We start from the raw sequence: 22,462 nt of genomic DNA, 5'->3' as shown, positions 1-22,462 counted from the left end.
ATTAGTAAAAATATTTTTAAAAATAAATTAAAAATATAGATGTTTATTTTAAAATTTAAAATAATTAAATAAAATTACTAAAAATATAAAATTCAGTATTTAATTAATAATCAAATCAAAATGTTATTATAAATAAGTTTAATATTGTACTAAAAGTCTGAGAGCAAAGCTTTGAATTTTGTCAGATTGGCCCATCAATTGAGGTGACATAAAAGAAGATAATGGAAAAGTACATAATCAAATTGTTCAAATAGGACTGCATAATATTATAATATTATAGGAGTTCCAATGTAATATGCTAAATTTTGTGGGTATTTGTAATTCAAATTTTTTTTATCAAACATCTTTTTCTTTTTGTTCTGGAATGGGATAATATGGTTGAGCAAAATGCTAAAGAAAAAAAAAAAAACAACAAACAGAACTAATAATTTATGGGGTGTTTGTTATTATTTTTGTTTGATATTATTTATTTATTTTTAAATAAAAAATGAAATATTTTTATTAAAATTATTTTTATTTTCTTTGTTTAGAATTTTTAATATATAATATTTAAAAATTATTTATTTTTAATAAATTACTAAGTGTTGCTTTGATAATTTATGTTTTCTATTTTTTTACCTTCATAATTTTCTTTTCTATTTTTTTCACTTTTTCTCTGCACAATTTATTTTCTTATTTTTTCTTATTACATTTTTATATAAAATTAAATAAAAAATTATCTAACAAATAATAACTAAAGACATTAAATATTTTTTAATTATTTATAAATCAAAATAAAAAACAAAGAATTTTAGTTTATTTAATTTGATCATTTTAAAATTATAATAAATTCGATTAAATTTATTTGTAATCTAAAAAATCTATTTAATGCAATCAAATGGAGTATATTTAATATTACTTAATATATATTATGAAATCTAGAGTTTCTAAATAAATTTTATATAATTTGATTTATTTATTTCTATTTTTCACTTAATCTTTTATTTAGTTTCTTTTATTCGGTTTAATTTTTAATTTAATTAGATTTTATATTTCTAAAGTTGTCGTTTTATTTAATAAGTCACAGCCGAACGAATAAAATGCTCATCTCCACATACGATATTAATCAAGAAAAAAAAAATTAAAAAAAAAAAAAGCAAAAAGATCTGACAGAGGAACACATCACGTGAGGATCACTTGTCAGAATAGTCGTAGAAAACTTTGAACATAGTGAATATACTTCTAAAACGACAGCGTCGTTTCTTGGAACTCTTTTGAATAAAGAAGAAATCAAACGCCTACCTATCTCTCTAAATCAAGAACTATCCCACTGCTCTTCAATCTCACCTACCCCTTTTTTCTTTAGATCTCTCTTTATTTCCTCGCAATCCATTCAACGTCTCGTTTTCACCTTGGAAATTTAGTACTCTCAGATCGTGATCATGGGTACTTACTACAACTACGAGCTCTGTTTTGCTTATTTTTCCTTCTGTATAAGCTCCATTTTGTTGTTATTATTATTTGAGATTAGTTGCTGAGTCTGATGTTGATATGTGTGATTTTTTTTATTGGTTTTTATAGTGAATGAAAGCCCTTTTAAGAGTATACTGAAAACACTTGAGAAAGCTGATGGTGGTGCTTTTGGCAAGTATTATAGCTTGCCTGCTCTTAATGATCCACGAATCGGTTAGTGATCTTTCTGATTCTTTATTCTTTATACTTATTGTTTATTCTTGTTTTTCCCTTTTTATTATGTTCTATCTTTCTATTCATTGCAAGAAATGGGTGGTTATGGAAAGTGATACTTTGATTAAAAGCTGGAATCTTTTTCTATCATAAGTTATAGTTGACCTTGTCTTAGACTATTAGAATATGTCAAAGGTCAATTTCATTTTTCTTGTAAATAATAAATTCATGATTTAGAGTTAGAGAATTGGGTTGGCTTCTGTACTAATCTTTTTTTTTTTTAAATAATAATAATAAATATTATTAGTGAGTGGAGAGTTGATGTGATGGAGATTGGTGTATATGTATTGCTGCAGATAGGCTGCCATATTCAATTAGGATTCTCTTAGAGTCGGCCATCCGAAACTGCGATGAGTTTCAGGTTAAGAGTAATGATGTTGAGAAGATCATTGATTGGGAGAATACTTCTCCTAAACAAGTTGAGATCCCTTTCAAGCCTGCCAGAGTACTTCTTCAGGTCAAGAACATTGCTTTTTCAGTCTTTTAATGTTTTGTTATATGCAAAGTATTATCATTGCTAAATGGTTCTTGTTTATTGTTTGCTGGTTTCACCATCATTATTGAAACTTCTGCTGATAATGATGTATCCTTGCTGTCTCAGGATTTTACTGGTGTTCCTGCTGTTGTTGATCTTGCTTGCATGCGAGATGCAATGAATAGTCTGGGTGGTGATTCAAATAAAATTAACCCACTGGTGAGCTATGAATTGATTGCCATCTATGGTTATTATTAATGTAAAATAGCTAGTATTACTTAAAGACTGCTTTTTTTTTAATATGTGAAACTGTGTTCTCTGATGCTCAAGGATGGGCAAGTTGGTACTTTCCTTTTATTGTGGGTTTAACAAATGAAACTTGTACACCAGGTTCCAGTTGATCTTGTTATTGATCACTCGGTTCAGGTCGATGTGGCAAGATCAGAAAATGCAGTGCAAGCAAATATGGAACTCGAGTTCCAAAGGAACAACGAAAGATTTGCTTTCCTCAAGTGGGGCTCAAATGCATTCCATAATATGCTCGTTGTTCCTCCTGGATCTGGGATAGTCCACCAGGTGGAGCAAAATTTTTTGCATTCTATTGGTGATGCATAACTTACTTTTGGCCTTTTGTTGAATTGACTAATAAAATAGAAAGTGCAATTTGCTTTTCTGTTCTCCAATTAATACTTCTTCCTGTATTTTGAACTCTATTAATGTGATTTCCAGGTCAATTTAGAATACCTTGGGAGAGTTGTATTCAACACAGATGGCATGCTTTACCCAGATAGTGTAGTTGGAACAGATTCACACACAACTATGATCGATGGATTAGGTGTTGCTGGCTGGGGAGTTGGTGGAATAGAAGCAGAAGCTGCAATGCTTGGCCAGGTAAAACTATTTGATATGATAACTGATCTCTACTGTTTTGCAAGTTGGATAAACTGTGAGTGTTTCCTTGTTTATTGGTTCATCTTTATTACCTGCACCAAAATTGTCCATGAAAAATCTATTAAGTGCAAGTATGTTTGATTGCCTTGCCATGCTATGCTTACCATTTATTGCCAATAATTGATTATGTAGCAATTGCTGATGTATGCAGCCCATGAGCATGGTCTTGCCTGGTGTGGTTGGGTTTAAGTTGTCAGGAAAACTGAGAGATGGTGTTACAGCTACTGATTTGGTTTTGACAGTAACACAAATGCTGAGAAAACATGGGGTTGTTGGCAAGTTTGTGGAATTCTATGGTATGTCAACTGATACAATGATGGCTGTTGTGGTTGTTATAGGTTTTATTGTGAATCGTCGGCTTAGATGTTTGGTTCTTACTTTTCTGTGCAGGTGAAGGCATGAGTGAACTATCATTAGCAGACCGTGCTACTATTGCCAACATGTCTCCAGAGTATGGGGCAACCATGGGTTTCTTCCCTGTTGATCATGTCACACTGCAATATCTAAAACTGACAGGCAGAAGTGATGAAACTGTAAGTGATTAGATCATTGTAATATTTTGCATGTGGACAATTCATTTGCTAATGGAAAAATACAAATGCTGCAGGTCTCCATGATAGAATCCTATTTAAGGGCTAACAGGATGTTTGTGGACTACAGTGAGGTAAATAATCCACGCCATCTGTAAATTCTTTCTTCAGCTATACAATTCATATGCTGTTGCTTCTTCAGTGCTTGCTTGTTAGATGTATATAACAATCTCATTTTTTTATGTGAATTTATTGCATGATCTCAGCCTCAGATTGAGAGAGTATACTCCTCGTATTTAGAATTGAATCTTGAGGATGTGGAGCCCTGCATAGCCGGGCCCAAGAGGTAAACATTCGAGACCATGTCAAACTTCCTTTATATAAAGAAAAGGCATGCTCATAGTTTAGATTTGTTATATTCCAATATTTCCTGTGCACTCCTCAGAGATGCATGTGTTTTTGCAGGCCTCATGATCGAGTTCCTTTGAAGGAAATGAAAGCAGATTGGCATTCATGCTTAGACAATAGGGTTGGATTTAAGGTGAAATTTTTGTAAACTCAGAAAGGCTAGACACTACTTTATGCGCCTAAAACATTGGTAGTGAGTTTTTTGCCATCTAATTACAGGGAAATATGAAAAAAGAGAACTTTTATTTTTGTTCTTTATAGCAGTGCTAGTACAGCAATCAATAGAGAAAAAAAATCAAGGCTTTTGTTCTTGTCAAAGTAAATTTAACTCTACTTGTATAATAGCTTGATGTTTGTCTTATCATGGTTCCTTGTACCCCAACGAAGCATTTTCCGCATTAATTTTCTTGTATGGCTTTATAGGGATTTGCTGTACCAAAGGAATCTCAGAGCAAGGTTGCAGAGTTCAATTTTCACGGGACTCCAGCACAACTTAGGCACGGTGATGTAGTAATAGCTGCTATTACTAGTTGCACTAATACCTCAAACCCTAGTGTAATGCTTGGAGCTGCTCTGGTTGCAAAGAAAGCTTGTGAACTAGGATTGGAGGTTAGATGTCTCATCTTCAAATCCTGTTTTGGTCTTGATTAGTAAAACATAGCAAAAGAAATGGAAACTACAAGCTCAAATGGGCATGATTGGTTCAAGAGGCAAAAGTACGTGCCTGAAGCAAAAGAAGTACATTAAGATTGGCTTCTTCAGAGCTAGTAATATTATTTCTTTAAAAAAATTGTGCTTGCAGAACTTCGGGACTGGATTCTCATCTCTTAAACTATCTTATATTGAACATCTTTAGAACTTCTTGTTCAGTTTGGAAGCATTTTTTGTGACTGGGAAGTTGTATCTTGAGTAACAAAAAGTTGTTTGTTAAAACTCTGTTGCACATTTTATCAGGTGAAACCATGGATTAAAACAAGTCTTGCTCCGGGTTCTGGGGTTGTTACCAAATACTTGCAAAAGAGGTATTATCATAATTCCATTTGCTAAAACTTCTCCAATTGTCTGTGATATGTCTGAATTGTACATTACCTTTACAGTGGTCTGCAGAAGTATTTGAATCAGTTAGGATTCCATATAGTCGGTTATGGGTGCACCACCTGCATTGGCAATTCGGGTGATATTGATGAAGCAGTGGCCTCAGCTATTACTGAAAATGGTAGTCTTTTTTATGCATAGTGCTTCTTACTCTGTCTAGTGAGCATCATAGAACTGGTTAATTTCTATGCAAATGGATCCTAAGGAAAATAGGGCTTTTACTTCAGCTCTAAATGAAGCTGAATGGAGAGATGGCTCTAACTAACTTTACAACTGAAACTTAGTTAAATTAAGTATGACTTTTGCATTTTCAGATATTTCTTTTGACTATCTTTTGAACTCATAATCTTGTTAAATTTGTTCATCTCCAGATCTAGTGGCAGCAGCTGTGTTGTCTGGGAATAGGAATTTTGAGGGCCGTGTACATCCCTTAACAAGAGCTAATTATCTTGCCTCTCCTCCACTTGTGGTTGCCTATGCACTTGCTGGAACGGTACTCATCTCGTCTTTTTGTTAAACACATACATGCAATTGATATTGTGGAAGCCATATCTTTAGAACATGTATTAGTATGCACAGAGACGCTGTCTGGCGGCATTCGCTTTATCAGGTTGCTTGTTTTCTTTTGAAATTTAATATTATCTCATAAGGGGACAATGCTGCAGGTGGATATTGATTTTGAAACAGAACCTATTGGGGTAGGAAAAGATGGAAAGAAGATATATTTCAGGGATATTTGGCCATCTAATGAAGAAGTGGCAAAAGTGAGCTATTTAACATGTTATTTTGATATTACCTGATGCTTGGCATAAAGGAGCAGGTCTCTTATGGTTATGTTTCCATTCTTGCATGGACAACAGGTTGTACAATCAAATGTGCTGCCTGACATGTTCAAGGCTACTTATGAGGCAATCACTAAAGGAAATCCCATGTGGAACCACTTATCTGTACCTTCTAGTACTCTCTACTCATGGGATCCAAAATCAACATACATACACGAGCCTCCCTATTTCAGAAACATGACCATGTCACCCCCTGGACCACATGGTGTGAAGAATGCCTATTGCTTGCTTAATTTTGGGGATAGTATTACAACCGATCACATTTCACCAGCTGGTAGCATCCACAAAGATAGTCCTGCTGCTAGATACCTCATGGAACGTGGTGTTGACAGAAGGGACTTTAACTCTTATGGAAGCCGTCGTGGTAATGATGAGATTATGGCAAGGGGAACCTTTGCCAACATTCGTCTTGTCAACAAATTTTTGGGAGGAGAAGTTGGACCGAAGACAGTTCATATTCCTAGTGGGGAGAAACTCTCTGTTTTTGATGCAGCCATGGTAAGTTCTTCCAATCTAGCTATCCTCTTTATTCTGTTAGAAGACAAGATTTTCCCATGCTCAACTGGAGATTAAAGTTTGGTGTTGAAACAAAGAAGAATAATGTAAGAGAAAGCCTGTAAAGCTAATTGATTCTGTCTTTAGACATTCCATGTTTGTTTGGGTTTTGGTTAGCTTTTTGATGCTATGCAGGTTATTAGGGTAAACATATAATATCATTAAGAAATTTACCTAATTTATGACCCTGTTTATAACAGTTCTGGATGTGCCTAAAACATTGAGTTTAGAAATTGTACATATCTAAACCACTTTCCCAGGAAAATAGTAAATGGGGAGTTGCATTCTTTTGCTAATGCTGTTATAATCTCATTTTGGTTGTAATTTTTACTTTAATCCTTTTTCTTACCAGAGGTACAAGAGTGAGGGACATGATACAGTTATCTTGGCTGGTGCTGAGTATGGGAGTGGAAGTTCTCGTGATTGGGCCGCGAAGGGTCCAATGTTACTGGTACATTCTTTACCAGCATCTCATTTCATTCAATTTCTGTATTTTTCTTAAAGCTGTTATACTAATTTCTAATTCCTTAAATTGTAATTGGACCAGGGTGTAAAAGCAGTAATAGCAAAGAGCTTTGAGCGAATTCATCGCAGTAATTTGGTTGGGATGGGTATTATTCCATTATGTTTCAAGCCTGGTGAGGATGCTGAAACATTTGGATTGACAGGTCATGAGCGCTACAACATCGATCTTCCAAGCAGTGTGGCTGAAATTAGACCTGGTCAAGATGTCACAGTGACGACAGATAATGGCAAGTCATTCACGTGTACTTTCCGTTTTGATACGGAGGTATGTTGAGAGTAATTCAATCATCTTATGCTCTGAAGCTCAAATACAATGATTGCTTCTATGCCTTCATATTTGCCCGCCACCCATTCTTTACCTTGTTGCAGGTGGAACTGGCGTATTTTGATCATGGTGGCATTTTGCCATTTGTCATCAGGAACCTGATTCAAGCAAAACATTGAAATGGCAATGTATCAAATTAGCAACAATGTTGGTCTGAAAATGCTGAGCGAACGGGTAATAAAAAAGACCGGCTACATGGGTGCTTTCTCTTTGGTGCAGAGCCCTGTCAAATTATGAATAAATCAAGAACTGAGTTTTGATCATTGACACAGAAGATGATTAAATACATGGTCAATCAGGTCACTATTGATAGACATTAAATGCTTGCTTTGATTGGAGAAAAGCTATCTGGTTCCCCCTTTATTTGGTTGGAAATTTGTAATTGAACTGATGTTGGATATCTATAATTTCTATAAAATCATGAAAAATGTATTTCAATGCTGGTTATTGCTATTGCTCTTTCAGTTTTAATTAGTAATTCCTTTGGCTTGGTTACCTACATTCAGGTCTACCTTAAACTTTTTTCGAGCAATTCGAAGTTCAGCTCGATAGACTTTGTTTCAGCTCATTTAATAAGATTTTGTATTATAATTAAGTTAAAGTTAAGCTAGATGCCTCGTCAGCTATTTGTTAATAATATGTTATGAGTTAAAATAGCTCATAAAATATAATATTGATATTCTATTTGTTTTAAAAAGATAGTTATTTCTTTATCTGGTTTAGTAAATTATAGTTAATATATGTTTTCTTAAGTAAAATATTATCACATGTAATAAATTTTTATATTATATATTTTAAAACTATAATTTTTATATTAAAAAAAAGTTTAATAAGAGTTTTTAGAGAAATAATGGTAAAAATTAGTGACATCAATTTAAATATTTCTTATTTTTCAATCTGTGTGTAAATTAAAAGTAGGTCATCTTCTTGAGATGAAGGGAGTATTTTATTATTTTATTTATTACAACTGTATGAAACTCATTCATGCTTATGAGCCATCAAAAAGAATAATAATGAATTGGAATTGGACTCGGCTCTTGAAAAAGAAAAAAAAAAAGTATAAACTAGCTAAATTTTGGATTATTATTTAGTATCAAATGACACCAATGTCAAGTTAAATTTTTAATAGAAGTAGAGTTAATTTTTTAAAAAAACTTATATAATTGGTGAAATAAAATATATATATATATATATTATTGAAATTTATAGTTAAATTATATGTACCTGTTAAAAAAAATCTATTATTATATTAATAAATTTTTTATATATAATTAAACTTAACAAATCTAATGGTTTAAAATATATCTGACACCAATGTTATTTAATATCGAATCAATTGTCCAAATTTTGGGTCAGATTGATTACATTTTCTTACGGTACAAATAACTGTCAATAAAGAAAAATGACAAGATATAATATCATGTCTCTTACTCAAATCACCAAGTTGGTGAATTGAATACATAAACAAAACATATATATATATATATATATATATATATATATATATATAATTGTAACTATTTATAATATATTTATATTTATTTTTTATTAATATAACTTCATCACTTCTAACCATCGCCAACTATCCATGGTGATGGTCGATAATTGGATTTCAGCAACTAGTGACTTGATTCCAACAATCGATTTTCTGTTTCGGATAAACGTTGATCGGTTATAAATTTTCTAAAAAGAATGGACGACTTTGATAATATTTTTTTAAATAGTTTATCCTTATTTTATTTTATATTCACTGCTATAAATAGATTAAATCTTAAAATAAAAATTGTAATTACAGGACATATATATATATTTTACAATATCGAATACAATGAAATAATTATTAAATTATATTACATTATAATTTTAATTAGGTCACATGATTATTATATTACATTTCATTACATCATTTATCAAATATAATCTTAAATCCATTGATAATTGTTCGTGACAAATAAAATTAAGTTGAAGTCATCATAAGTTTATCATATTTCTGTCCAAGTCTTTGTAGGATTTGATAAAGCATAAAAAGTGATTATAGAAAAGAAATGATATCATTTTATAAAAGAGCTGAGGAGTTGTTCGGTATTTCATGTCTAAACAGTGACTGCAAAATAGGTATGGCTTTACTGTTACTAATATATTCTTCAATGACAGAAACAGAAATAACGGGAGAATATTGTCTCCAACAGAGATTTATTTCGGGGTAGAAAACAAATATTATCACAGTTACAAAATCAGGACAGAACAAATGTCTATGTATCAGCAACTCAAATTCACATATTCTATTTCTGCTGTAACCATTAATAAAAAAGACTAATTTATCCTCAAAGAAAAGGCTCCAAATTCTCACTGTGGGATGTCGAAGCTATTGATAGGAAGGCGTATCGCTGTATATAAGAAGATTACACATCGATTTTGAAGCCCATTTTAGTGATGGAGCCTTTTCCTGGAAGGGGCAACTTACAGATGAGATGTTTAGTCATACAATTAACTGCATAGAAGAAAGGAAGTAATGTTAGGCTAAAATCTGATGTTTGCATTGTGCCAATAGATACATAGAAAATTGAAGGGTACTTCGCTTGATTATTTACAAGGGTTTTGCATGTGGAGAAAGTAAACCGGGATATTGAAATATCCTAACCAGCTTTGTGTATCATGCAGCAAAAGCATACCCATACTTATCAGCTATAATTCTTAGTTTCAGTTCATGAGTTACAGCTCATTCAGTTTTGAGGAGAAAATACATTGTCATTGTTGAATTGAGAAGATATCAAAACCAAAGTAGTAGGTTAAGAAAAACAATTTGCAATCATATTATAAATATTTTCGTACAGATCATTTCTCACAAACTTTATATTTGTTAAAAATCCTATGGAGCTTGTGCCAAACAAGATATTTATTACCAGTCGGTTTTAATCTAAAAAATTAAGATTATTGTCCTCTGTTTTGAGTAGTAATAGTCACCTTCACAGCCATAACTCAGACTTTGTACTCATTCACACGCATCCACTTGGTAGCTGACCACTTATTCCCATTAATCACAGGGCAACCACCTGAAGAGAAGAAAAATTGAACTCATCAACCATTTAAAATTTGGATCACTAAATCCAGCAAATCCAACAAGCAAACGCAGTTCTATAGATGGATATCTGATAACTAACCATGCAAACTTGAAGGATCCAGAGTGGCATCAGGCTTCATGCTCCAGAAAAGCAATGCATCACCCATATTTGGTTTAACAGAAAGTCCTTTTTTTCCGCACTCAGACAATTCGTTCCACCAAGGAACCGCACTAAAATTTCCTTTGGCAGCAGGGAAGACAGTCTCACCCCCTTCTTCAACATCTGAGCTGCACAGGGTGGTGAAAATGAATATATTAGAGAAGAACAAAAACTTATATTAAATACATTGGAACTGGAACCTTCTCACTCACAGATACATAAGAAGAGTAGCTACGCGTTGACCCCCATTCTTTGTATTGAACTCATCATTAAAGTAGTCAAAGTGAGGCTCATATTTTTGCCCAACTTCATAGTGGAGAACTTGAAGTCCTTCCCCGTGCTCTGTAGACATTGCATTGGCTTAAGTCAAACTAATTGAATTGCATAGCTACATAAAAAGAACTATCACCATTGACCTAAACCAAAAGGGAAAAATGCAAAATTTCAAGAAATTATAGCACTTGAACAAAATGCTAACTTCTGAACTTGGAAAAACTTGTTCTTTGCTAGATATCTGCTACAATTAGTCGAATATATAGTATGTTCTAGAAATTGTATAAAAGCTAGTTTTACTCCAGTTAACTTCAATTTTGCAGTGTAATATATTTTATAGTGACAATTAAAATTTGCATTAGTGAAGGTGTAGTAATTGGTTCTAAATATAGCACCTGCGTGATACATATTTGATGACTGAGGGACCACATATTCCCTGGTCTGATTGTACATTGTGCTAGTCAAGTATCAATGCTTCAGAAGCACTAATAGTAATTACACTTAAATTAAGTTGAGGGTTAGAAAGCAAACAGCGTATATATTTCTTTTGATATTGATGACTAAGGAGAATTCATAATATAGAAAGAAGATTAAGATGGGGGTTTTATTCTCCTAGAAGTAGTTTTTACAAGGTTGAGTCATGTAAATGAAAGTGGAACTCCATGATACTAGTTCCAAGGTCATGGCCCTAGACTTTCCAAGTCAAATTCATATTTCGTTTTAGCAGTTCTTTTTTCTAAAAAAAAATGTAGGGAAGTTTTTTCAACTCCAAAAAGCAATACTACTTTTGTCAGTCTGTCAAAGAGCCATAGAAAGGTGAGCAGTTGATATTTCAAATAGCAGCACATTTACCTTTCCCCAGTTCCACTAGAAGGGCACATGCATCTTTGATAGTTAACAAGCAGCTATTATGTACTTACACCATTCCTAAATTTCTTACCATCCAGTAGCACCATTATAGGCGCAACATAAGCATAAAGCAACCAATAATAAATAGAAGTTGTGTATGAAAACTAGAAGCTAACCGCAAAGAATAATATGGTAAAGGTGAAAAAAAAGAGGGCAAAAGAGAATAAGAAGAAGAGCAGGGGGTTTTAGATTGGATTGGGGTGGTTAGCGAGGCAGGACAGGAAACAGAAGGAGAAGTATCAAAGTCTTTTCTTTTTTAAAAAAAGCCTGCATTAAAAAGCAGAGATAGAAGAAGCTCAAACTGCATACCTACAGGTATGAAGGAAAAATCAGCAATCCTTTTCTCAATGTCCCTGATCTTTTTGTCACGGCCTCTGGAAAGGAAAGTGCCAGAGCTTGTCCGCACTCTGCATATAAACAACTTGCAATTTGAGCAAAGCAGGAGCGGGACAATAAAAAGAAATGTAATAAAAGAAGTTCAATTGACAACACTGAACTTAACTAGCACAAGAAAAAGAAAGTAAAAAATCTCACCTGCTATCTTTACTCCTTCCAGTTTCACTATCAACAACTGTAGACTTCTGCATATTTGGCTTGGCAAGATTTATTAGGTATTCACATTCCTCCTTGGTCTGCCCATAAAAACAATCAAATTTACTAGCCATATATTAAAACTTAAGAATTCTAAAAGAAGCATTTCTCAATTTCAAAATAAATTAGGAATTTCAATAAAAGCTTAAACTGTAAGGAAACAAATGCGAAAAAGCTTCACAAATCTGTCATAAATTAGACGTTTCAGGATAGGATCCAAATATAACGATTTACCCCCTTGCCTATTCAGCACAAGATCCACTTAAAGTTCTTTACGTAGTGCTCGGACAGTATTAAAAATACAAGAATTCAGTGCCTTTTTGGTCATCAATTCTTAGTTGCTAGAATTCAGTTATAGCAACATAAAAGAAACAAGGCATTTTGAAAGAAAGGAAACAGGAATTGAATGGCCAAATCATACTTTTGATTTTCGTAATCTGAATTCACAAAATTGACATGAAAAAAATTATAAGAAAAAAAAAAAAACTCACCAAGAAATTATGATAAACAAAAGCACGAGGCTCCCAAGAGATCACCTCAGCCCATCTCTCTCCTTTCCCATCATCTCCATCAAAACTGCAATTAATAAACATAAATAATTACGAGACTGCCATTGAGTCTAATGCAACAGCAACAGCAACAGCAACAAGTGAAAATGACCTTTGTTCTTTATTATGGACAATAGTGGTGAGATCGTGAGCTTTATCACCGGAATTACTAGGAACTGATAGAATTCCAAGAGCCAGAAGAATCAAGATCACGAATGTGAACATCAAAAGCATTGTCAGTATCATTGTTGTTGGTGATGACGATTTTCTTGCTGGAAGACGTGAATATCTTGCTTTTGCCATTCTTTCTGCTGTTTCTTCAATTTGTTTTATGGAAATTCTTTTGAAACCCTAATTTTAAGAAATGATTAAATCGATCGATTTGGGGATATCTTTCGACTTTGATGTTTCTGAGTACAATTTTCTTTGAGCATCAATAGAATCAAGATCTAGCAGCCAGGAGACTGACTCTGTCTTAGCAAACGCGCCTTTTATTTAATTCATCTTTTCTTGCCAAATATGATGCTTCTTAAAATTAATTACTTGTGAATTTATTTAAGTTAATAATTTACCATTTATTTTATATATATATATATATATATACTAAAATATATATTTATATTTTTAAATTTATATCGATTACTCAATTTAATATTTTAATTTTTAATTAGTGTAATATGTATTTTAATTTTAATTTTATTAAATATCTAAAAAAAATTATTTTTTTAATAGCTAATTTAGTTTAATTCGATATATATTTATAATATTTTATAATATTTATACACTTTTATATAATATACGTTGACGTATTAAATAAAATATATATTAAAAATATAAATATTTTTTATTTATTAAATTATTTTAAAATTTTAAATATTAAACTGATCAAATATTAAAACTTAAAAATATAAATATACATTCTATTTTTATCTATAAAACTTAAAATTATTAATTTTATATTATATATAATTAGCAATTATGTTCTTTTTAATTTTTTTCAAATAATAAATTGATTTGAGATCGATGATGTTAGGTGATTTTATCATTGATGTTTTTGAATTTTATATTATATAATCTTATTTATTTAATATAAGTTTCTTTCTCATATACTGCAATACTAATAAAATTTTATTAATTTATATAAATATAAATATATAATTTTTAATAATTTTATAAAAGATTGTGAGCTATATAATAATATTAGATGACCACTTATTTAACTATTACCTGATAATTTTTCTTAAAACAATTGGTGAGATTTGAGATCTAATAGCCATTAGCTTACCCTTTAATTAAGGCATCAAATTATTATTTAATAATTTTGAAATTTACGCATTAATCATAATATATTAACTAATTATTTATTATATATATGATTGTGCAAGTGCAGCTAAATCGGATGTAACCTAATTAACTTTTTGAGGGAATAATTTTCACATGAATGCCTTTGTTGTTTATCAGTTTCACACTTTTATGGTTGTTTGTTTGTTTTGCATAAATTTAGTACCTTGAGGATTTCTTCAGCAACAATTCAGTACCTTATAATTTAAATCTTATATTTTATATCGATAATTCTAATTATATAATTTTATAAAAATAATATCAAGAAAAAAAAAGTTCATACCTTGAGTTTATGCTATTATTAATTATTTATAATATGCTTGCTATTGAAAATTATTACTTATACTTTATGAAAGTAATCTCGCAATTTCAATTATTTCAAATCACATAATTAATTACTTTAAAAATAGATAAAAAGGTGAATTTAACTTAAAAATTAACTTAATTGAATATTAAAAGAAAACCAAGATATGATTGAGTTGTCATCAATGATGTAAAACAAATCACAATTCTTGAAGTGTTAAATTCTTAAAATACTGATGTGAATGTTTTTACATTTTTTATTTTAAATTAGGCTTAATTGTTGAAAAAATTGTGTATTTTGTATTTGCTATTAATAAAGCACGTAGTTTTCAAATTTTTAATTTTAATACTATACTTTATTATTGATTTCAATTTTAGTATTTGGTGAAATTATCGATCAAATTTATTCAAATGACGTAAACTCTAGCAACAATAAGAAAATGATGGACTGAGTTAGCATTCTCATTATTAAAATATTCATGAAACTTCAAAAAAAATTATATTTGTTTAAACGATAATATTTTAGTAATAAAATGAGTCAATAAATCTAATATTGAGTTAATTTTTTCTTGATATTACCAGAATTCACTCAACGTCAATAATTTAGCGACTAATTTTATTGCAGGCTAAAATTAAAATTAATATTAAAATGTGATACTGAAATTAAAAATTTAAAAATTATATGCTAAATTTAATAAAAAGTATAAAATTCGAGATTTTTTATTTTATTTTACAGCCCTTGATGTATTAAATTCTTAAAACCCTTCAGATTTTTGATTTTGTATTATATATATTATATTGCGATATTAATTATTGTCGCAAAAAAATTTGATGTAATAATGCAAAAATATTGAGTTAGCCTTAAAGTGAGCAATAAATATCATGCCTAAATATTCCTCTTTAACTTATACCTACCAATAAAATGCAAGAGTTGGATGGAAATTAATTTATACAATTACTAGAGTAGAAATAGAAAAAAGAAAAAGAAATAACATGCATAGAAATTAATTCTATTTATAACTTTATTTTTAGGAAAATAAATAGGTAAATGGTGATCCATTGTTCTATTTTCTCCAATTAAAATTCATATGCCATTTTTTTCAACCCTGAGTTTAAGAGCTAAACTAGTAATATAAATGTGTGCCCTTTATTTTCTTGAAGTCATTAAATCTCTTTCTATAAACATCTCAAATTTTTCTTTATAGCAATTTTATTCTTAGGACCTAATAATTATTAAGGAAATGGAAGAGAAGTGCTAAAAAACATGCATGGTGATTAGATAATTGGACCAACATATAATAGTTGGGTACATGCAACATTATTATAAAACAAAAATAAATAAAGTCAACATATAAAAGAATTTATTTTCTTTTACTTGTGGGTTATGATCTACAAAGGATCATGGACCATTTTTTTTAATAAAATTAATTAAGACTTTGTAATTGTAACTAGTAGACTTTATATTCTCTGAAAGTTTTTTTTTTTAATATATATTTTTCCTTTTGCCAATGGAGACAAAATAGTAGTTGTGAAATATTAAATTAAACATTTGTAATGTATAATATGATTGAGCAATCCTTCTTGGAAATCTCCTTCTAGTCAAGCATCGCAACTAAGAAAGTTGATTTCTTTTTTTCCATTTTCTTTTTAAACCCAAAAGATGATAGAACAAGTCAATTAAAATTACTCTATGCTATATATACAAGTGGGAATCATCAATTATGCTCATGATCAAGTTTTTCTCCAATCAATAAATTACCATAACTCAATTTTGTTTTTTTTTTTTTCATAAAGAATTATTTATATAAATGAACTTGAGTGCTTAATTATGAAATTCATAAATTGAATATTTGATTTAAGGGAAAATCAAGCAATTACACATTTACATTAAAATATATAAGATGTTACAAGAAAACACTTCATTTTATCCCTGCTAATCCAAACATGACAAATACTTTATAAATAACATGTAGAAGAACACACTTAAATTGAAGCACCAGATCATACATAGCAGCAGCAACTCAACTGGTGTGTTGTGCACAATCAATAGAAGCAAATGGCAATTAGGGCTCAAAAGACTCCTAGAGAGGCAGGATAAAGGGCAGTGGGCTTAAATGAGAAACAATTTGGAATATAATTGGAATTTCTTCTTCTTGGAGGGTCCATTGTTTCAAGGGCTGGCTGGTTCAAGTATGCATACTTGCTCTTGGTCCACCTGCCATTTTTAATTAAAAAATCTGTCAGAAAAAAAAAAAACAAAAAAATGGAAAACATTAAATAGTCTTATCCTCCATTATTCATATGTTCTTCCTTTTTCTATTGAAGATCATGTTGCTATATGGTGGTTAATTTTCATTGTTAAAGTCATATTTATTTCAAAATTTAGGTTATTGACATGATATCGAAAAGGACATATCATTAGTTATCAGACTGTGGAACTTAATATAGTATACATATCTTAAATGAAATTACATCTAATAAATATAGAGTTTTTATTAGAAATCCAGCATTACTAAAAAAATAAAAATTACAAACAATTTATCAAGATTAGAGTCCAACCAATCAAATGGCTAGTTCTAGTCATTTTAGCATCAGTTAGACTCAAAATCCAATCCTATTAATCAGGCTTTACACTCTCTCATTCATTTAACTCTCATTTTAATTAAATTAATTCAAATTTCTAATATGATCTCACTCATTCATTACCCGATAAATCCGATCCTAAACTAAAATTTAAAATGAAGAATATTTATTTTGTTTCGCTCAATCGTTCTAGTCTGATTCATTCTAGTCTGTTTCGATCGAAATATCTAATTTCATTGCGGATAAAATTAAATTTTTAAATATTTATGCTTCCAATTTATACTATAAAATCTGCAAAATTATAATGATAATGAACATTTTTTTATAAAATATTTAGTTAATTATAATATTTCAATTAATAAAAAGAATTAAACATGTAATAATTAAATTGATATGTTTAAAAATAGAATATTTATATTTGTGTAATATATAAATCAAAAGGAAATATTAAAAATAAGTTAGCACCCAAATAAACTCTTCCAGTAAGGAATCCGAAACACCCATGGAAACAATAGTCATATCCTAGCATCTTAAACTTATGGAATCAAATTGCAAAGTAGCTAATTCCTTTTAACTGCTACATCAGTTAGAAGAAAATTGTAGTTTTGAGTGGAGCAAAGTCAATTTCCTTCCATTTAAATTTTTCTTCTTTCATGATAGATAAAATTATCTGAAATAGAAGGGTAGGCAGAGAAAGAAAGTCAACTAACCAATCCTTTATGCCAATGCGCACTTCCTTGTTCTCTTCATCTTTGTTGAGTGTGGCATTGGATTTTTTGTCCAGCTTACTGTCCTTGGTATCGTCATCATCATCCTTCAAGGAATCTTCAAATTGCCTATAGTCTTCTTCCTGCACCATGAAAACTCTTTCAATCAATTATGCAAGTTGAGGAAGTTAAGATGTCACTATCACATTATTTAAGCTAATCCAACCATTATTCATAAGTTGTTGACAACAAAAAGAAAAGATTAAGGACTGATTCGACATTGCTGCAGGCAAAAGCAGGAGCAGAGAAAAAAAAAAAAAAAAAGCTAACCGAGTTTGTTGCTGCTTTACTACTAGTTCAAAAGGTTAACTACCTGATATCAGAGAGAAGAAATTCACTAGATTCTAATAGTAAGAGAAAAAGAAGTCAGAACATTAGTTTGTGCAGCCAAGTTGAAAATGGACTGGTGGTTGTAGCAATATCAACTTATGCTATATCTTCATAACTGAAACTTTTGTTAGATACAAACCTAGAACATATTTCAGCTCAGTGCTTAGTCATTTCTTTAGGGATCATAAATTTTTTCTCATGACCGGGTTTCAATCATGGTTCAGATTAATTTCTATAAGCCATAGGTGCAATTCTGCAAGACTGCAACCAGTGTTGAATCAGAAGGCAATAGGGTCAAACCATTACTTGAATCTATGTGCAGAGAATAAAGGGAGAGGATTATGAATAGTCATCATAGTTATTGTATGCATCAAGATCTTATAATCACAATCAACACGTCATGCTGAATTTTGACAGTGGCATAACAGGAGCCCAGTAAGAGATATAAAGATACAGTTCATATGTTCATCTAGGAAGTAAGTAATTGATCAGAAGATCTGAATGCAACTATGAACATCTTACAGTGAGATTGCGAGCTCTGATACGTGCAGCAGCCTTGATAGCAGCAAGAAGGTGACCCTCTTCCTCAGTGCGTTTTTTCCTCCAAAACTTGGCAATTTCTTGATTCGTCACGCTTTCAGTGCCATCCTTCCGAGTCCAGAATCTTGGAAGGGGTGGTGGTGGTGGTGGAGGGGGAATTAACCATTTTGATTTTGTGTTGCCATTTTCTCTTTCCATTTTGGTTTGCTTCATCTTTGGGCTAATCCAGTTGCTTACTATGTTACTGCGAGCAGTATGAGACTACAAAAAGGAGACATCAATCAAAGACAATGAGAGCTACTTGCATGACCAACCTTTGTAGCTACTAATCCAACCTAACTTTCAACTGACTGGTGGATTGGCTTGCCGGTCCTGATGCTTTCTTTCTATTATATATAGGAAGGTTGGATATGTGCATATGAGAATCTCTTGAATCTAAACAGCTTCTTAGAAGATGTAGACTTGACTTACTTTAGCCAAATAAAAATTGACTTGGGAATTCTATTTCTTTATTAAAAAAAAAAGAATACCGGTAGGTATAACTTAAAAATTGTATTACCTGGCATTATAATGCCAAGTAAGGGTTTGGATGATCTAGAAATTCTAGAATGGAGAAAGTCTCTATTTTTATAACTAGACAGAAGATGTTCCTAGAAAAAGATAGCAGCCAAGGATTATATAACCATCTGTTTCTTGTCTAAGGTTTATCTCATGAACAGAATCATGAACGATCTGCGGTAAGAGGGAAAAACTCACAGGCCAATATTTAAAGGAATTATTTTTCTCCATGTCTTTTAAGATTTAAGACCCCGCTTCACCACTAAGGGGCACCTAGTCCCCAAGAATATGGCGCCCGGCCAGTTTGACACCATATAAGGGCGGTAGAACTCACCTTGAAAAACAGCTTGTCAAGGAAGGGTGTCCATCTACATACAAAGTATATTTATCTATGACTTTCCAATGTGGAAATTTTTTCCACATCATTGTGTCTCATCGAAAATACCTTCAAGTCAATTACTATCCCAAATCAGTAGCTAAATAATCAGATGAAATGGTAAACATACCTCATTATTCTTGAATCATCATAAATAACTGCCCAACAGAAACTTATTTTTGTAAGAGGAGGAGGTCAGCAGAACTGTTTATTACCAATAATAACTCAAATAACCAAAACAACTACATGTTCTACATATACAGTAATTGCAAACTGCAGAGCTCTATTCTCCTTCTTACTTCAAGACTAGTGTGCATTTCATGAAGCAGAGAACAAGCTCACATGTCAGCAGAAATCAGAAAAGTTAGATCTGTCAAATAAAAGCATTTCCAATATTCTAATAGCTTTGGTATGACCTCCCTGCAACAGTCCCTACATAAATTTACAGAACGCTCTGAAAAATGCAAGAGCTTCTAAACATAATTGCACAAGGGACAACTAATGCCACTCACCCAAAAGCATAAATGAGACCTGTACCAAATTGATCAAGCTATTACTATGATCAGGCTTCTCTAGTATGTCAAACACTCATGGCTGCAAAGTGTCAATTTCTCAGTTTGATTAGTTCATTCATTTTGGTTCAATTAACTCTTGAAAGTTTAAACCTTGACTCCAATCATTGATAACTCCTCTATCTCCCCTTGTTCCTTCCTCAAATTTAATCCATTCCCATCCACCAACCCCATGGATAATCTTTCAAATACCAGTGTCAATACTAATATCTAAGAAACTTAAATTAGCATAAGCAATTATTTTGAGAAGAAATGCTACCATTTATATCAAGAATGCTCAAAGACACAACAAGAAAACCATCTTTTTAAACAGGTAAGAGATGCAATACAAATTTCAAACTTTATTAACATATATACAAGAGTCCCAACCAAGATTAACCAAACCAACCTATTTTACCCAAAACCCTTTTACTATCATAAAATTAAACTTAAGTCTCTGAAGCGATCCTAAGAGCCTTGATCTTGAACCGATACCTAGGAGCCCTGGGGATTACTTGACTAGGACCCATGTGAAACTGACCAGGACTGTCAGTCAGAGGAGGCCCATCATCATAAACATAACCCACAAGCTTTCCGCAGCTATTACATATAATCTTGGTCCTTTTTCTTTGAATTCCCCAGTAATTGATCGTCTCAAAAAAGGGTCTCATCTTATCTTCCTTCTCGAACCTGAACTTGGTAGAATCAATTGAAGCGAAGGAGAGTGTGCCTTTGTTGCCTGCGTCGAAGTAAAAATCCTGTGGGTAGAGACAAGCAGTGTTTAAATTTAGATTGATGCCGCATTCTATGCAGGTATAGATGGAAGCCATTGTTACAGTTGGATCAATTGTTGCCGTTGTTGTTTTTGTTGGGTATTTATGAATTTTTGGATCGGTGATGATGTTACGAGTTGCGTTTGAAATTGACGAAGAAGTGGAATCGAAATTTCAAAAGCGCGTCGTTTGGAAGTTTCGGTTGACGGTTAATATCGCCGGCTGGCACTTGCTGCAAAACTTTTATACCTTTTCCTTTTGGCATAATATACAAGTAGACACCTCAGCTACTAAGAATTAGTGACCTAATACCTTATATTTTAAGTTTGATTTATTAATTTATTAGACATTTAAACTCAATAAAATCCTACCACATAAAATACCTAATAACTGACATCAAATTCTTTTGGGCGATTGAAGTCCTCTTTTACGAGAACATAATTATAATTCTTTTGTTAACTTTTCTTAAATAAAAGATTTTTTACCTTCGCATTTATCTTTCTTTTAAAATGATACCACAATTCAATCTAAAAAAGTTTCATAGAAAATAAAAATAATGACAATTAATCACACATGTTGATGACTGTCTTAGAATAGAAATCCAGTTGCTTTCCAAGCTTCATAATCCAAATCTTGTTACTTTAACTGGCTACTGCGATGATCTCGTCTATGAACATAGGAATTGCAGCAAGAGGACTGGATTATGTCTATACAAGTGTAAAGCCCTCGTTCATTTACTGGGATTATTTCTATACAAAAAGGTTACATATGCTGGTTAGGCTTACATGTCAGATTTGATTGAATGAGTCGATGCACGTGTCTATCAAATTTTATTTTTAAATTTGTTAGGTGTTTAGATATTAAAAATTTATCTAGTTGAAGTGTTTAATAGATTGAATTTAAAGTATCGAGGGTTATCTGACTGATTCTTATAAACATAGGTGTTTGTGCATGTATAAGCCTTTCCTTTTGCTTTTCTTTAAGGTTAATAGATATGTAGTTATTTTATTTATATTTTATCAATTTAATCTCAAACATATTTCTAACTCATTATTTTAACCTTTTCTTATTTTGTTTATCTATTTTTATTTATCATTAAAAATATATACAGATTAAAATAATAATTAGAAGATATTAAAACCTAAATTAAAAATAATATATGACCCTTTTATTCAATTGGTTTCCACGTAAGTTCTTATTGTATAAATCTGTTCAAAGTTTGATAATCCATGCATAATATTGATTAAAAATTAAAATATTAAAACTATCATAAAATATAAATAATAATAAAGACTTTTTTTATTGTTATACTTAGCAAGATAAAATAGTTATTTGAGTTAATAGGGTTTTCGATAAAATTGAAAATT

The 22,462-nt window shown here is 31.2% G+C and overlaps 4 protein-coding genes across 4 annotated transcripts; 1 reads left to right on the top strand and 3 right to left on the bottom strand.

The window, feature by feature from the left end:
- The first annotated feature begins 1,197 nt into the window (after positions 1–1,197).
- Positions 1,198–7,869, top strand: LOC8267700 (aconitate hydratase 1). The gene is made up of 20 exons (XM_002530589.4): positions 1,198–1,425; positions 1,561–1,665; positions 2,022–2,182; positions 2,327–2,419; positions 2,591–2,776; positions 2,930–3,091; positions 3,303–3,447; positions 3,542–3,684; positions 3,759–3,815; positions 3,948–4,027; positions 4,147–4,222; positions 4,513–4,698; positions 5,044–5,111; positions 5,187–5,305; positions 5,556–5,677; positions 5,850–5,948; positions 6,045–6,524; positions 6,934–7,032; positions 7,129–7,371; positions 7,476–7,869. Exons 1-20 carry the CDS (start codon positions 1,422–1,424, stop codon positions 7,548–7,550), a joined length of 2,703 nt encoding a protein of 900 aa, XP_002530635.2. The 5' UTR covers positions 1,198–1,421; the 3' UTR covers positions 7,551–7,869.
- Positions 7,870–9,594: 1,725 nt separating this feature from the next.
- LOC8267701 (probable prolyl 4-hydroxylase 10) lies at positions 9,595–13,473 on the bottom strand. The gene is made up of 8 exons (XM_002530590.4): positions 13,086–13,473; positions 12,917–13,001; positions 12,369–12,466; positions 12,144–12,241; positions 10,865–10,994; positions 10,593–10,780; positions 10,396–10,484; positions 9,595–9,922 (listed from the first exon to the last, which is right to left on the bottom strand). The coding sequence occupies exons 1-7, from the start codon at positions 13,274–13,276 to the stop codon at positions 10,411–10,413; spliced, it is 864 nt and encodes a 287-aa protein (XP_002530636.2). The 5' UTR covers positions 13,277–13,473; the 3' UTR covers positions 9,595–9,922; positions 10,396–10,410.
- Positions 13,474–16,471: 2,998 nt separating this feature from the next.
- LOC8267702 lies at positions 16,472–20,443 on the bottom strand. Its single transcript, XM_002530591.4, has 3 exons — positions 18,820–20,443; positions 17,911–18,050; positions 16,472–16,832 (listed from the first exon to the last, which is right to left on the bottom strand). Exons 1-3 carry the CDS (start codon positions 19,048–19,050, stop codon positions 16,688–16,690), a joined length of 516 nt encoding a protein of 171 aa, XP_002530637.1. The 5' UTR covers positions 19,051–20,443; the 3' UTR covers positions 16,472–16,687.
- Positions 20,444–20,583: 140 nt separating this feature from the next.
- LOC125370113 lies at positions 20,584–21,363 on the bottom strand. The gene has a single exon (XM_048374462.1). The coding sequence runs from the start codon at positions 21,150–21,152 to the stop codon at positions 20,772–20,774; it is 381 nt and encodes a 126-aa protein (XP_048230419.1). The 5' UTR covers positions 21,153–21,363; the 3' UTR covers positions 20,584–20,771.
- Between the last annotated feature and the right edge of the window lie 1,099 nt (positions 21,364–22,462).

Source organism: Ricinus communis, chromosome 5 (genome assembly GCF_019578655.1).
Source record: "Ricinus communis isolate WT05 ecotype wild-type chromosome 5, ASM1957865v1, whole genome shotgun sequence".
Lineage (NCBI taxonomy): Eukaryota > Viridiplantae > Streptophyta > Magnoliopsida > Malpighiales > Euphorbiaceae > Ricinus > Ricinus communis.
Note: the sequence above shows the minus strand (reverse complement) of the source record. Positions and strands in the feature narration are given on the sequence as shown.